Source organism: Prunus persica, chromosome G1, assembly GCF_000346465.2.
Source record: "Prunus persica cultivar Lovell chromosome G1, Prunus_persica_NCBIv2, whole genome shotgun sequence".
Lineage (NCBI taxonomy): Eukaryota > Viridiplantae > Streptophyta > Magnoliopsida > Rosales > Rosaceae > Prunus > Prunus persica.
In genome coordinates, this window is record NC_034009.1 from 8889886 (window position 1) to 8904821 (window position 14936).

Sequence of the window (14936 nt, forward strand, 5' to 3'; positions counted from 1 at the left end):
ACTTGTGAAAAACGCATAGCCCCGATCATGTCTAATTCTACCAAACCTCACTTTTACATGTCCACATCATGTTTTAAAAAAAACGCAGCAGGAGATGGCAGGTGAAATCTTGGTCATGACATATCTCTTCAAATTGAGGTTCATTCAACAACTTGCTCACAACTCATGAAGGTTCCACTGAAATAAATTACTCGTGGAAATGTTATATTCTTTGTCTTGCAAAACATAATTCCATGGAAGGATGCAGCCATAGCTCTTTTTTCCTAGCTGATGATTATGTATGGCTTCTCTAAATGAGGAGGAATTAAAAGCACTGTATCTTTATAAATAAGCTGCCCCCTTTTCATTTACATAAATATATAAAGGAGTATTGTTTGAACAATGTTACACTTCTCAAAACGATCACCTATTCATGTTGAGAAAAAGGCCTTCACATGGCATTCATATGAGCCCCAATTTCTGTATAACTTAACAAAGCTGCTGAACTTTGGCAGACACACCCCAACATATTTACAAGTCAAATCAGGAGCTTGCCAGAAATAAATATCTACATGCCATTCAGTTCAAGCTTCACTCTGCTTTTGCAGTCCTCCTTGTTTATTTGTGAAGCTCTGATACGATCGTCAACACTTCCAAGCAGGGACATCAAATTAACAAGGCATGATGTACTGCCTAGAGAATGGTTCACTCCACAGAAGATTGGAGCAAATGATTTGGTACAACTTCGAATGCATGGCTTCCTTCCATCAGCTCAAATCAAAGCCAGCATCTGCACTTATAGCATACATCAATTTGGTTTCCAGTTGCTCTTTACTGCATCAAAGCATGTCATTGAGAAAGGTTAATGTGGGTGGAAGAAGAAATTTATGCATAAGAATACAACTAGAAAAAGAAAACAAAAGATTATTCAATTATTAGAAACAAACAAAAAGCAAAAAGAGAGGAACAGCAAACCTCCTATATGGTGGAAGCTTTAGGAGATTCATACAAGTGGCTGCAGTTGGCAATCGGTCAAGAGCTCCTTCAGATGCATTACCACCAGCCCTGTGGAAAGAGGCAGAAAAGGTAAACAAAGATAGACTGTAGAGAAGAAATTTGGGAAACCAAACAGAGGGCCTCTGGGAGCACCCAGTCGCAAATCTGGCATGAACTCTTACCTCTGTATGCAAAATAATGGTTCCAAGTATTTAAATCCAAGCAGAGGCCCTCGGGAGCACCCGGTCACAAACCTGGATAAAAGCTGGTGTGGTTAGTATCTCTCCTGATGTTCATTAACTTCAAAGCCAAACACAGGAAATTGAAACAGCCAACATAATGTGCTCAAGGGATATTGTGACATGCTAAAAACTCACTTTAGAAATTTCTTCTGATTTTCCAATGAAAAGCTTTTCAGAACTTCCCAGAACATCCCAATGACATAGTGATCCTGTCCAAACAAATAATGAACAATAAATATGTTGCTGGAACTATAATTATAAGTAAAGAAAAAGAAAAAGAAAAGGTCATAATGAGAGCTATAATGTACATTTAGGTAAGATGGCGCCATTAATATTGTGATTAATGATAGGTACAATGGACAAACAAAACAATTTTCCCGCTCATGTTAGTAAAACTAAAAAAATCAAACCCCAAAAGAACCAAAATCGTAAAATAATAACATTGATGAAACCACAAAACCATGTTTAAGTTTCCACAAGGCAACTAAGAGCACACGCCGGTCACTCTTTTTCATGACAAAAACAGTTACAGGAACAGAATTGACTGAGTGGTGGAGTTGTGGAAACACCAAAAGAATTTTGGTTCCAATAAGATATGGACATGAAGGCCAAAATGTCCAACCAAAATTGGAAAAGGTGGGGATAATAAAAGCCCATATAAGACCCCGATATTCACTAGTGAAAACATCAACACAAACTTTAACTTTATAAGTCTCACCAAGCCACTAATATGAAGAAGCCAAAACCAATGTAAGGGAACTTACACTATGATAGCCACCCACATAGTTGGTGTGCATCCGTAGATCGTCAACATCCAAGCTGTCAAGTGAACCTGATATCAGAAGCTGTAGAAACAAGGTAGGTCAAAAAAAAAAAGGACACTTAGACAAGCTTTCCAAAAACTAAGAACTGTGTTGCATTAATAACTCAACACAATATAGTCCACATTCAGCCTTATACCAATTTAAAGACGAGGACAATCAGGAAACATTCATGGAAGAACGAGTCGAACGATTATACTAATGGAAGAAATGAAAATAATACTTGAAAGAAATGTATAGTTGTCTCAGTGACCTAAGGAAATCAGAAAAATGAGTTACTGTAATATGAATTCAACTCGAGAGCAAATAAATCTTAAAGCCTTGACAAAAGTTGAAGAAGCAAGAAGATGGAGGTCTAATTATATACAGATGTTCCAACATCGGTTTAAAGGATAACTGTTCAAAGAAATGTTAAATAAAATATATTTTACATATAGACCATCAGAGAGACTGTAGGCCATCAGAGCTAGCAGCAAGGAACCACAGATGAAAACTCTACCGTTCACAGTGACCATAAAAATTACAACCAAAGACAGCCTACTGCATCAGATGATGGATTCCTGATAAACATTACCTACCAAAATACTCACCTGCATCAAACAATCCATTACCGATACAGCCTTTTCCTTCCTAATATAATTTTCATCAGATTGTAACTATGGAATAGATCAAAAATCCAAACCCAGTTTGTAGGCAACTTTGACACAAAATGGAACAAAATTGATCTGACACCAGGTTCCACCTATGAGAAACTCTAGCTTGTGCTGAGTAAACAACGCATGCACATGCAATATATCATTGTCATGACCTCTTGTACTCCATAATGCCTACCAGAAGATTTTTTGTTTTTTCTTTAAGAAGAACAATCTTAATGCTCCAATGCGGAGACAGCACAGCCAAGACTGACATACATGATACATGTCTTCACAGTATACTGTAGCTCTCAGTAATAATTTGTAGCATCACTAGAAACTCTTAAATGCAAAATAACATCAGAGACACATATAAAAATGGAAGAGAATGACTAAGATTTTTTTAGTTTATTGATCTTATACCAACAGACAAGCAAGAAGAGAGTATAATCATGTGATACTATGTAAACAAAGTGTAATCAACACGGCCTAGAGGTAGACTAATATACCTGAAGTTCATGCTCATTAAACATATCAATCCAATCTTTCTGTATAAGCTGCTGAAACCCCCTTAAGAAATGAGAACTTTGTTGACGTATCTGAAAATGAGAATGGGTTCCAAATGGAAAGTTTAAAGATGGGTTTAATTTTAAGAAAAGCTGATAAAACATATCGATCCAGTTTTGTTTCGCCAAGTCATATGTGCACAATGAAGATATACGGAATAAGAATGGTTCAAGATTAAAACATGCACTACCTGAAAATTCAAACGGTGATTGGCAACAAGATGAATAAAGGTAATGACATTCTCATTAGTAACACGTAGGTTCTTTCCCCTGGGAAGCAGCTCTTCTTCTGTTTGCTCTCCATATTCATTGTTTACGATGACAAAGTACAGTTCTAATTCCGATATATCACCTTTATAATGCTGCAGATCATAAATTGGGGGGGTGTGAGCACTCCATATTTAACAAATCATTGCAAGATGATGATATAAAATGGGAAAGAAAAAAGAAAAAAACACTTTAAAATCATCAGAAAAACTGTCAATTTAAATGCAGATGATGGTGTCAATAGAAGCACACAAAGGAAGAAAGAACTACGTTACCTTCAAGAAAATAAGGTGGCGGTACAATTCTTGGTCCAATGAAGGCAAATCATTTAAATAGTTGTACCTAATCAACAAACAGAAAGAAAATTCCAGTATTAAGAAGATTGTAGTAAAAGATACTAGATAGAATCATGAAGTAGTCTAGTACGTCAGTTAAATATTGCACACTTACTTTTGTTTTAGTTTGCTCAGAAAGAACGTTGCAAATGGTATATCAACAAGAATCCCCTCAAACATGGCCTGTAAGGAGAAAAACATGTGATACCATGATGAAGCACCACATCGACTAAAACAGTACAGAAATTTGATACCTTTGCTAGAAGTATTCCAAGAAATTGGAAGAATTGGAGATGTTGTTCATGAATCATTCCCGAACCAGGATTCGGGTAGAGTAAATGATCGGATGTTTCCTGGATATACCAAACCAAGCAGAAAACAAATAAGCAACATGAGCAGAAATACCCTACAATTTGCAGATGATACCATTTTCCTTTTGGATGGCAAGGAAGAGTATTGGTTAAATCTGTTGCAGCTGTTGAAGTTGTTCTGTGATGTGTCTGGAATGAAGATTAATAAGGCTAAAAGTTGCATTCTGGGGATCAATTTTAGTATTGAAGATCTGAATAACATGGCGGGCAGTTGGGGTTGCGAGGTTGGTTGCTGGCCTATGGTTTACTTGGGTCTGCCTCTCGGGGGAAACCCAAGAGCTCTTAATTTCTGGAATCCAGTAATGGATAAGGTGGAGAAAAGACTTCAAAAATGGAAGAGGGCTTGCTTATCCAAAGGTGGAAGGTTAACGCTAATCCAAGCGGTTTTGAGCAGCATTCCTTCTTACTATATGTCACTGTTTAAGATGCCTATAGGAGTGGCCGCCAAAGTAGAACAACTTATGCGTAACTTTTTATGGGAAGGTCTAGAAGAAGGGAAGAAATGTCACTTGGTCAGGTGGGAAAGGGTGACTAAATCGAAAGAGGAAGGTGGTCTTGGAATTGGCTCTTTAAGAGAAAGAAATGAAGCCCTCAGAGCTAAATGGTTGTGGAGATTTCCACTTGAAACCAATTCGCTATGGCATAGGATCATTAAGAGCAAGTACGGAATAGACTCAAATGGGTGGGATACTAAACAGATAGATAAGGTGTCTTGCAGGAATCCTTGGCGAGAAATTTCGAAAGGGTATAATTCTTTTCTTCAATGCTGCAGATTTTCTGTTGGAAATGGGGAGAAAATTAGATTTTGGGAGGATCTTTGGCTGAAAGAAGGGATTCTAAAAGATCTGTTTCCTAGACTCTTTTCCTTGTGATGCCTCTCAATTGGGATTTTGATTTCAGAAGGAATTTGTCCGAGGCTGAAATAGCAGAAGTGGTAATACTTTTGGATATATTGGGGAATGTGAGATTATACGGTTCTAGACCGGATCGGAGATCTTGGGAGGTCGAGGAGCAGGGTTCTTTTTCCTGCAAGTCTTTCAGGTCTTTTCTTCTCTCTACCACTAGGGATGTCTTTCCCCCTTTCAGCTCAATCTGGAAGGCAAAGACTCCGCCGAAAATTCAATTTTTCGTGTGGCTGGCAGCAAATGGTAGGATTAATACTTGCAATTGCATTCAAAGGAGGCAACCAAAGATGTGCTTATCCCCCTCTTGGTGTGTTCTTTGCAAAGAGAATGCAGAAAACATTGATCACTTGTTCATTCATTGTTCGTATTCCCTAAAATTATGGTGGAGGATGTTGGGTGCTCTCAGAGTGGAGTGGGTGATTCCTAAAGGGTGTTTTGAGCTCCTTAGTATCAATCTGAGGATTTCGGGGAAGGGGAAGAGAGCTGGAATCCTTCGTGATTGTCTAGTTCATGCTATTTTCTGGAATATCTGGATGGAGCGAAATCGAAGAATTTTTCAGGGTCATATAGGAGTAAGGGTTGAGGAATTATGGGACAGAATTAAATTTTGGGCATCCCTTTGGGCTTCGGTTTCGGGGCAGTTCAAGGACTATCACTACTCTACCATCATGAGAGACATGATGGCAGTCTTAAGATGATTTTACTGAAGTTTTTGTGTTTTTCGTGTTTTTTATACAGTTTGTTTTTCAATCTTAGTAGGTCAGACTGTTTTTTTGGTCTTCTTGTTTGATCGAGGATTTTTCCTCTTGATTATCAATACAATGTTTCTATTAAAAACAAAAAACAAAGTTATAATTTGTCTAGGTGTGAATATCAAATTTCTGACAGCATAATGCAAAAGATCTGCCATGTTCATTAGTCTGACCATATTGAGTCAGCTTTTGCCAGAATCTCTGCATACATCTCATGGAAGAACTGGACTTTCTACTGTAATTTTCTTATCAGAGAGCTGATTCAAAAGAGGAGGGGGATTCAAACTGTCTTGGATGTGTGGTGGTAAATGTTCTCTACCACTGAAGCTACAGGCCCCTAATTCAAACACCTTTTATAGTTTCATGTATGTAACTTTGAGATGTTAAAATGTAATGTAGCATCTTCTTTTGCAGAATCCAAAGTAGTGGCTCGTAAAAAGTGCCTAAATCTGAAAGTGAATATGGTACAGGCTTCGGAAACATAAATGACAAAAAAATCTGTAACCTTAAATAGTCCATATTGCACATCAAAGGCTGCTCGAGTAATGTTCTCCATGAAGTCTTTGAAAATCCCACCACCATCAATTCCAGCCTCCTCAACCCCAAATTCATTTACAAACGTAACACGAATCTGCAAGTAAACAGGTAAAGGTGATGAGGTGATTATCCTGGCAACGGATACGAAGGGGAGGGGATATTACAGTTCCTTTCAAGTGCTAGCATCAAGTAAACAGAAAATCATTTTTCTTAGTTGCGTGAAAGAGGCCTCAGAGCCTGTTTGGGAGTTTGTCTAAAGAGTCTGTCTAAAATGCTTCTGTAGATACTTCTCCAAATAAAAAGTGCTTTTTTGACCCCAAAAGCACTTATCTTTCCAGTTAAGCAGTAAAAGATAACTTTTTTGGTTATTTAGAAGCGTTTTTGGTACTGCTAAAAGCACTCCCAAGGCAACCTTCATCTATTAAATGTACAAAAACAAAAAAAGACGAATTACCGGTCCTCGAAGATCATCTTCAGACAATGCACTCATTTGATTATAAGCATCTTCCAAGATCCGATCCCGCCGGATTCTGAATCGGTTTCTGGTAAATACAGAATTAGCCCCATGTCTTTGTCTAGCTGCTGCCAATTGTGACTGACAAATTGGTTTAAGAATAAACTAATTAAAAAATCTAAATGATAAGACTTAAGGTACATAAAGATTTCCATCTCTCTTAAAAAATGTCTCTTAAAAAATGCCCCAAGAAAGGATTGTACATTTGAAATAAGAAACAATACTCCGAAAAATACACTGTTGACGACCCAGTCAAACTCCAGTCCCCAATCCCCATTACTCGGTTGGAACATTCCAGGCTTCCAGCTAAAAGTTTAAAGCAAAGTCATAACCAATTAAATACTTACAGTGAATATTTTAACTCTGCTTGTGAATGGTACGAGGAAGGGAGCTTGCTTCAAAATGTCATTTGCTCGTGTATTTTCTATTGCGGCCTTCAGAATAAAAATAAAGACATTAGGAAACAGTGAAAGTAAGATCTTGGTCCTAGGAATGGGATCCATTACCTGTGAAATAAAGAACTCGTTGACACCATCAGCATGAAAGTCACTGGGGGATGTGAACTCTCGTCTATTGTTCCAATCTTGCAACTACATATGCAACAAATTACCCACACCAAAAAAAAAACAAATGGAGTGTAAAATTTCCTGTTCATTTGTGGACATATACAAAGAAAACCAAAAATCACAAAACCTGTGGTGGAAGGACAACCACAAAATACTGCTACATGGAAAGTAAGCTTTTTTAAAGAACACATACTCAACATCTAAAGCTCGTTCCTACCTGTGATAGGAGTTCAGAGGCTACAATGCTAACCCTGTGTTGAATGAACTCCAAAGGGTGCTTCTTATTAGAAACAGTGTTGGTGAAAGATTTCAGAGGATTAGTGGGAGCTGTAGGATTCACCCAAAGAAGCTGCCATAGGGCCTGCAGAGAATAGAAAATCCACATAATACGACAATTCAATAAAATTACCAAGTAAAAATCACAAATCAACATAAGTGTAATAGAATTAGCAATCAGTACAGTACTGTATATCCTGTTTGTCATACATAGAGAACAACTAATTACATTCCTACAGACTCCTATCAGTTCAAGAATGATCACCATTCTTTTGATAAGATGACAACAGATATTCAACAAGAATCACCTGTCTGAGTATGATAATTAGGACTCTGATATCCTTCAATGATAATGGCTTCTCCTGCTCATAGAACTCCTCATTATCAACTATTGCTAGCATGTGCCTGATCCATAAAAAAGGGAGTCAAACGATCACAGTTAATCCTATCTCAACCAGCCACATCTTACTCTAGCATCAAAACAGCATACATAAAACAGGAGAAGAGAATGACTAGATACTTCAAACCAATAAAAAATATCTACAAAATTCAAGCAAAATTAAACAGGGACTATTACTTGTATACAGGGCAGAATACTGCCAAAGGTAATAGCCAACCAGGTGCATCTCCTGGCAGCAGATATGCCAACTGCTCAGACAATGACAGCCATTTTTGGTTCTCATGGCACCGTTTCATAAAATTCCAAAGCACCGGAACAAGTTCAGTTCTATAAGCTAGTACAGTCATGATTTTCTCTAGAGGTAAGGTGATGAAAGTAACATGTAGAAAAGCACAAGCCGCACCAACAGCTGACACCTCTTTATCATCCGGTCCGTGGTGTGAGCCACTGGCAAGTGAAATCCCTCCAAACAAAACATTTGTCTGCTCAAAGAATTAAACAAAATCTTGCTTAGAATTACGAGGTAAAGACATATTTGCTTAATATAAATGTACTTCAATAGAAAATAGAAATACATAATCCAAGATGGCTTACTAATTGCAGAAGAAAGCGCGGATCTATGGCATCACATATCTGTCGTTCCAAATCATTATTCAAAACTACTTCCATTACATCATCTCCCACAATCATATCATCCTCGCCCATCATGAACTCTGAAAGTCAATATATGTATGTTCTTATGTAATGCAGAATTTGATGTAGCACAAATTAAACAAGTGAACAGAATATACAGAGAGTGTCCATTATTTAAACAAGGGGACTGTATATATATACATATATCGAGACGTCTTGGAAAAAAAAAACCCACTAAAAGAAGAGTAAGAGAGGAATAAAGTACAACATGTGGAAGGCATATACCTTCTCTGCTTTCTCTATTTGATGATTTAATTGAAGGAAGGGCCTCCAACAAGAATTTTGCAACGCCAGCAAGGTCTACAGCCTGATATTATAAAGAATACAACAAAATCGAGAACCAAAGCCATCAAAGAGGTTGCATTACCAATAAATACACATGCATAAAGTATGCATGTGTGAGAGTGCATAGGAAAATGGAGAAAAAAATAAATGAACATTGTCAAAAACCTATCCCTCCAAATAAGTTAGTCTTCCAAATTTTTCTTCCTTAATAAATCACAAAGTGCAACTGTCAGTAATATTGCTTAAACCTAAGGATCTCCCTGATTACTGACTCCAAAGTTATAGAATGCACTCCTATAATGGACCTAAATCATATTTTAGCAAAATAACATGTTGCCCATTTCTACTTATGATAGCAGGCCAGTAATTACCATTTCAAATGAGCAGCCAGGCTGAGATAAGGCAACTCCAGAAGATTCTAATATATTTCCAAGAAGGCAGGCATAACCAGGTAGCTTAATTGATGTATCATTTGATGTATCATTGGGAAGTACATGAGCATGATTTTGCACACAGAGTGCCATCTGACGAATGTAATGCTGACTCATCCCCTGTGTTGCAAAAACCTAAACGAAAAAAAGATTACAACAATTGCAGAATAGGAAATATTAAAACAAGAAAAAAGCACTTCAAAAGACAACTAGATCAACAACAAAAGAAGGTAGGGAGGGATTCTGCAGCACAATGAAATCATACTGAAAGACACCTACAACTCATTAGATGAGAGAACTTCAAAAAAAAAAAAAGTATCATTGTGGTTTGGAGCACTTATGTCAGCATGTGATGACAATACATACCAAGCCCTTCAAATTTACCTCTCCTAAGTATGGGAATAGCTTCCATAGAAAAGGAATCGTAAGAATTTGAGATGAAAAGCTCCAGTGTGGATCGATGTTTGGGCAGGTACATGGCTTCTGACCAATGTGAGGAATTACAGCAGCAAGACTGCGTTCCAATGAAGATACTCTGCCAATGGAAGTACGGATCTTTATACTTTCCTGCACCACAATACTCATAGTTGTAGAAAATATTCCCATTTGTGAATGCCAGTAGAGTAAATGACAAATCTCCAGAAACAAGAAAACTAGAATCTATTGGAATAATACATAAACTAGAAAGGATTAAAAATAAATAAACAAATAAATGCATACAGTTAACTTTCCTACTTTAGTTAACAGGAAAGTGGATGGGTGGTAGAAAGCTTCTTGAGGGCTAAGACAAGGTGATCCTTTATCATCTTTCTTATTCACTTTTATACTAGTGACCGAGATGTGACCAAACATTTCTTAATCTCCTTAATGCTTTTGTAAAGAGATAGGGGGGTTGGAGGGGTGGCTTTTGGGTAAAAGCCTTTCCTGTTAAAACAAAAGCTATGAAGTATGAACAAATAGCTGGAATCAGATACATACCTTTCCTGTTAAAATAATATCTCTATACAGGGTAAAAGCCTTTCTTTGCAAAAGATAGCTAACTGTCTTACAAGCCCATGGAAGCTTGGGATCCATCAATAAAACTACTGCTTCTAACAGTAAAGTTGTTGACACAGTTTCCACCTCGGGGGCTGCAAAAAGTTGATCCTTCAATTGATTTCTGTCCAATAAAACACTTAAGTAAGCAACTCAAAAACCATATTAATGTAAATGGCATTGAGACCAACAAAACCAAAGAACTAAGTTCATATTCTACTTATAGTGCAAATGACTCCTTTACAAGTCAGCAAATCCTCTGCTATAACATTATCAGGTATACCATACAATTAGAAAGTGAAAATATATCGTTTATCCCATGCCTCCATGTTATATTAGATATGAAAGAGACTTCATCACGGTATCAGTAGAATGTGCCCAGGAATGAGAATCGATATAATGACTCGATTAGTGATTTTATAAAAGAATCAATGAATAAATGAGATGCTTATGAAATAAATGAGCTAAGCATAACAAACCAACACATGAGATTAACAAATAACGCCAAATTGGTAGTCTAAATCAAAAGAATCAAATGACCAAAAAAATTTAAACTGAGTGGACACAACCAACCTGTTTTGATGAACAGCCTTAACACACTGATATGCAAGTTGCTCTACTCTGTAATTTACCAAAGCATGGTTGGACGAATAATCCATGCCTGCAAAGAGGCTAACAATATCCCCTGTTTCATGATCAGATAATTGTCAATAACACCAACAGGTCCTAAGCAGTGTGAAACAAGCAGAACCTCGAGAGGTTCTAACTGGTCTTTATTAAACTCTTAAAACCAAAATTACTATGTAATTGTACCAAAGGTTAAAAAGATGCTTTCTTTAGCTATTTCTTGGCAAACTTTGAAACAATTCCACAGGATAAGAACTAAATGAATAGCATACTTGTGGCCAGCTCCATAATTATCAAATACATCATGGATCAGGGTTTAATGTGAAGACAGCCTAGTCACGTCCCTTTAAGTCACAATCAACTGCACGGAGTCGTGGACAGTTCAAGATCCTTAATGGAAGAATTGGCATGTTAACCTTGAGAATTGTTCGGGTAATTGGTGATTTCCAATCTAGAGAATACTGGTTGAAGGTTTCAAGTATACATTTATCATAACAACCTACCATAAATTAGTTATATCTTTATAAACTTCTTACTATCTTAAAATTTACAGAACCATTAAATGAACATGTCTAAATAACTTAAAAGAACATTAATCAGCAGGGCTAGTACATACACTGCTAATATATTCATTACTTGGAATTTGGGGGGAGAGGGATGGGTTTCAGGTTTAAGACTTAAAAATACATGAACAAGTAGAAATACTGTAATAACCATCCCTGCACTAAAATGAAAGTTCCAGAGAAGAGTCACCCACACCTATTTATTACATGAGGTTTTCTTTTTCAAGAAACAGGATTTATCATGTGAGATATATTAATCAAAAGATTACTTGAAAAGACAGCTTTTGAAAAGGAATATGATTCAAATTACCTGTATCTCTGACAAATTGCTGAAGCAGCCGGCACATCTCCACAAGGATGGAAAAATCACCAACACTTCGAGCATCAAAGAAAAAAAGTAACTGGCGGAGAAACTCTGAATCGGGACCAAAACTAAACCTGAATGAACAGAGACAATTCGAACAAGGTGAAGATGCTTAAAGCAGAGCATTAACTTAATTGCCAATTACCACGACTGAAGAGGAAGTTAAAAGATAATAAGGATCCAAATCTTACCTGTCCACATTCTGGCAATGTTTCCCATATGTTCCAACGAACTGCTCTCGCACCTTAGAATGTTCAGCCGCTGCTACCTTTCTCCCTCTGAAGCATTTCTGTAGTTAGTAATTAGTCAGCACTTTACAAAACATAGATGGATGGTAATTACATTGCCAATCTAGACAACAGCTTTAGTCAGACAGTTGAGTTGGCTATCTCAAATAAAAAGGAAATTAAAAAGCACTCATTAGCACCTATCAACATAAGTGGCATGGTAGAGACATCATTTGTATATGGATATGCGGTAAAACTGATAACTCCATGCAATGTAGATTTAAATTGTGTAATCATCCGCTAATTCACCTTTTCATGTGCATCAACAGATTTTATAGCAATACGTAATAATTTCACTAATAGAGCACCAAAAGGAGAGACCATATGTATTACCTTCATGCCATTAAATTTATGCTTTCAAATGTACTTAGCTTTATTGACCAGTCAAAATATAACTTGGAAAAACATTATTTTAAATACCGCCCTTGAAGGATTTCCTGTTTTGTCAGAAGGGGAGGACCCAAAATTTAGCACTCATTTATTGGAAAAAAGAAGAAAGTGACAAAAAGGTAGAATAGCAACGGATGAACGGTAATCTTTCTCCTCTACCTACATTAAAATGGGAGTAAGGAAAAGGAAACCACCTTTAAATATTTGATACTATTTCCAGCTGTATGATTTGCTTATGTGCGTTTTTTCTTTCATAGTTTATATTTTTAGAACTCTAGTTTAAGATAATTCTTATGAACATTCTAGTTCTCAAAAGATTAGACATATCATTTAGGATAATGTGTTTGGAAAACGTGCTACAAACCAGAAAACTAATATGAGTTTCTCACATCTAGGTCACGTATAATTCTTCTTTTCACTAATAAAGAATTGGGGACCAGGGATTTGAACTTGGTATCTTCTCTTTACACGATAAGTGTAACTAAAAACTGAATTATGCCTTAGACACACGTAAATCGTGTACACATTTTTCATATTATTTTGTAGATGTCTAGTAAGGGTTTACTTCTAAAAATTCCATACATGTTCAACATTTCATTCTTCACATCATCATCTAATCCAAACATAAGGTTGTAAGGATGAAAAAATTTGAGGGTCTACATAGAGGTCAACTCATGTTAGCTGCATTTCCCCATTAATTCGTGAAGATCAACATAACGGACATTGGGACCCACAAATAGCTGAATCCAGCTACATACTAATCTGAAAAGGACGTCCCACTCAATCAGGCATAGTACTTTAGCAGTTAAATGCATTCAGGATCAGCTAAAAACAAAGGCTAGATTAACAAACATATCAACGGCCACTTCACAAAATCTACTCATATGGCACCAAGACAATTAGAAGACATGTTCATATCCATAAACTACACACATTTTAATATAAAAAACCTATCATTCAATGCACAAACCATCACCAATATGGATACTAAGAAACTCAATTTACTGTATTTTTCAATCGCACCTACACGTATAATGTGGCAACATAGCGACAACACATTAGGTTAAAACTACTATAAATTGATGCAATTTCACCAATTCCACAGAGTCTTAACTTTTTTTGCACTTATAAGCTAAATCAAATCGCAGAGGCAGTGAATGCAGAAGTCCAAACCTGAATTTTAAGTGCAGCCGAGTTTTGCTGCCGTAGCCATAAGCGGCGGTTGCGCTCCAGCCTTGTTTGCTCCAGAAGCTTCTGCCTGTCCCTTTCCTTGGTACTCCGTCCCCCCAAATCAACTCGCTTCCGAGTCGATGAATCGCCCGAGAAGAACATCCTTCCCAATTGACACCGTCAATTTCAATTCAAGCCCAAGCGACGAGAATTGGGGTGTATAAGGCTAGGTTTAATGCTTGAGAGACTCGTTTCAGACTCTGCGAGTGTTTGATCGAATGGAAAAGTGGGCAGATAAACTAGAAAGAGAGAGAATTCGAGGATGTATCGTGAAACAGGTGGATGCTTTGTTGTTTGGTTAGCGAGAAAAATAGAAGCGGAAAAGAAAGCTCAAGAAGCAGTGAGTGCGAATTGGCTCGCTATTTCCCTTTCCTTTTCTTGGTTGGACTGGAGAATAGACGTCGACTCGGCGAATACAATAAATTAAATTTTATATGTGCCGTCAATAAATTAAATTACATATGTCTTTAATAAATTAGAAATAAAACAAAAGAAGTAGCAGACAAATATTACAATCGATTTCACACTATACCATTATTCTGTAAATTAATGTTCTTTTTCATTAAGTTACATTCCGTTAGCTTTTTTTCATTAGACAATAAGGTTTTAGTTACTTGTAGGCTACCCTCAAAATATTATACATACTTGATTCTATATAGTTGGTCAATGCCCTGTCTTGAAACTTATTTTGGATGCTTTGTTTCATGGTTCAATTAAGGAATCCCTTTTCTTTTTTTTTTAGGTCTGGGTCTTTGGATTGAAAATTTCTTATCACAAATATTTATCTATATATTTACAGGGGTTTATATACTTGTAGTAGGGAGGATGTTAGGATTTTCAAATTGTAAGAGTATCTCCACTAGTAGTAGCAA

At 36.8% G+C, this 14936-nt stretch overlaps 1 protein-coding gene across 2 annotated transcripts; it reads right to left on the minus strand.

Annotated features, from left to right (window-relative positions):
* On the minus strand, positions 124–14473 carry LOC18788403 (E3 ubiquitin-protein ligase UPL6). Of its 2 annotated transcripts, XM_007225336.2 has the most exons (26): positions 14008–14472; positions 12349–12446; positions 12104–12231; positions 11177–11288; positions 10547–10727; positions 9953–10135; positions 9509–9703; positions 9078–9159; positions 8754–8872; positions 8337–8641; positions 8068–8164; positions 7701–7844; positions 7424–7507; positions 7265–7351; positions 6858–6998; positions 6372–6497; positions 4093–4191; positions 3954–4021; positions 3779–3845; positions 3428–3598; positions 3180–3269; positions 1982–2062; positions 1353–1426; positions 1158–1229; positions 955–1044; positions 124–813 (listed from the first exon to the last, which is right to left on the minus strand). In XM_007225336.2, exons 1-26 carry the CDS (start codon positions 14164–14166, stop codon positions 747–749), a joined length of 3120 nt encoding a protein of 1039 aa, XP_007225398.1. In that variant the 5' UTR covers positions 14167–14472; the 3' UTR covers positions 124–746. The 2 variants fall into 2 exon arrangements, with proteins under 2 accessions (XP_007225398.1, XP_020425470.1); XM_020569881.1 differs by lacking the exons at positions 124–813; positions 955–1044; positions 1158–1229 and having other exon boundaries at positions 1982–2036; positions 14008–14473.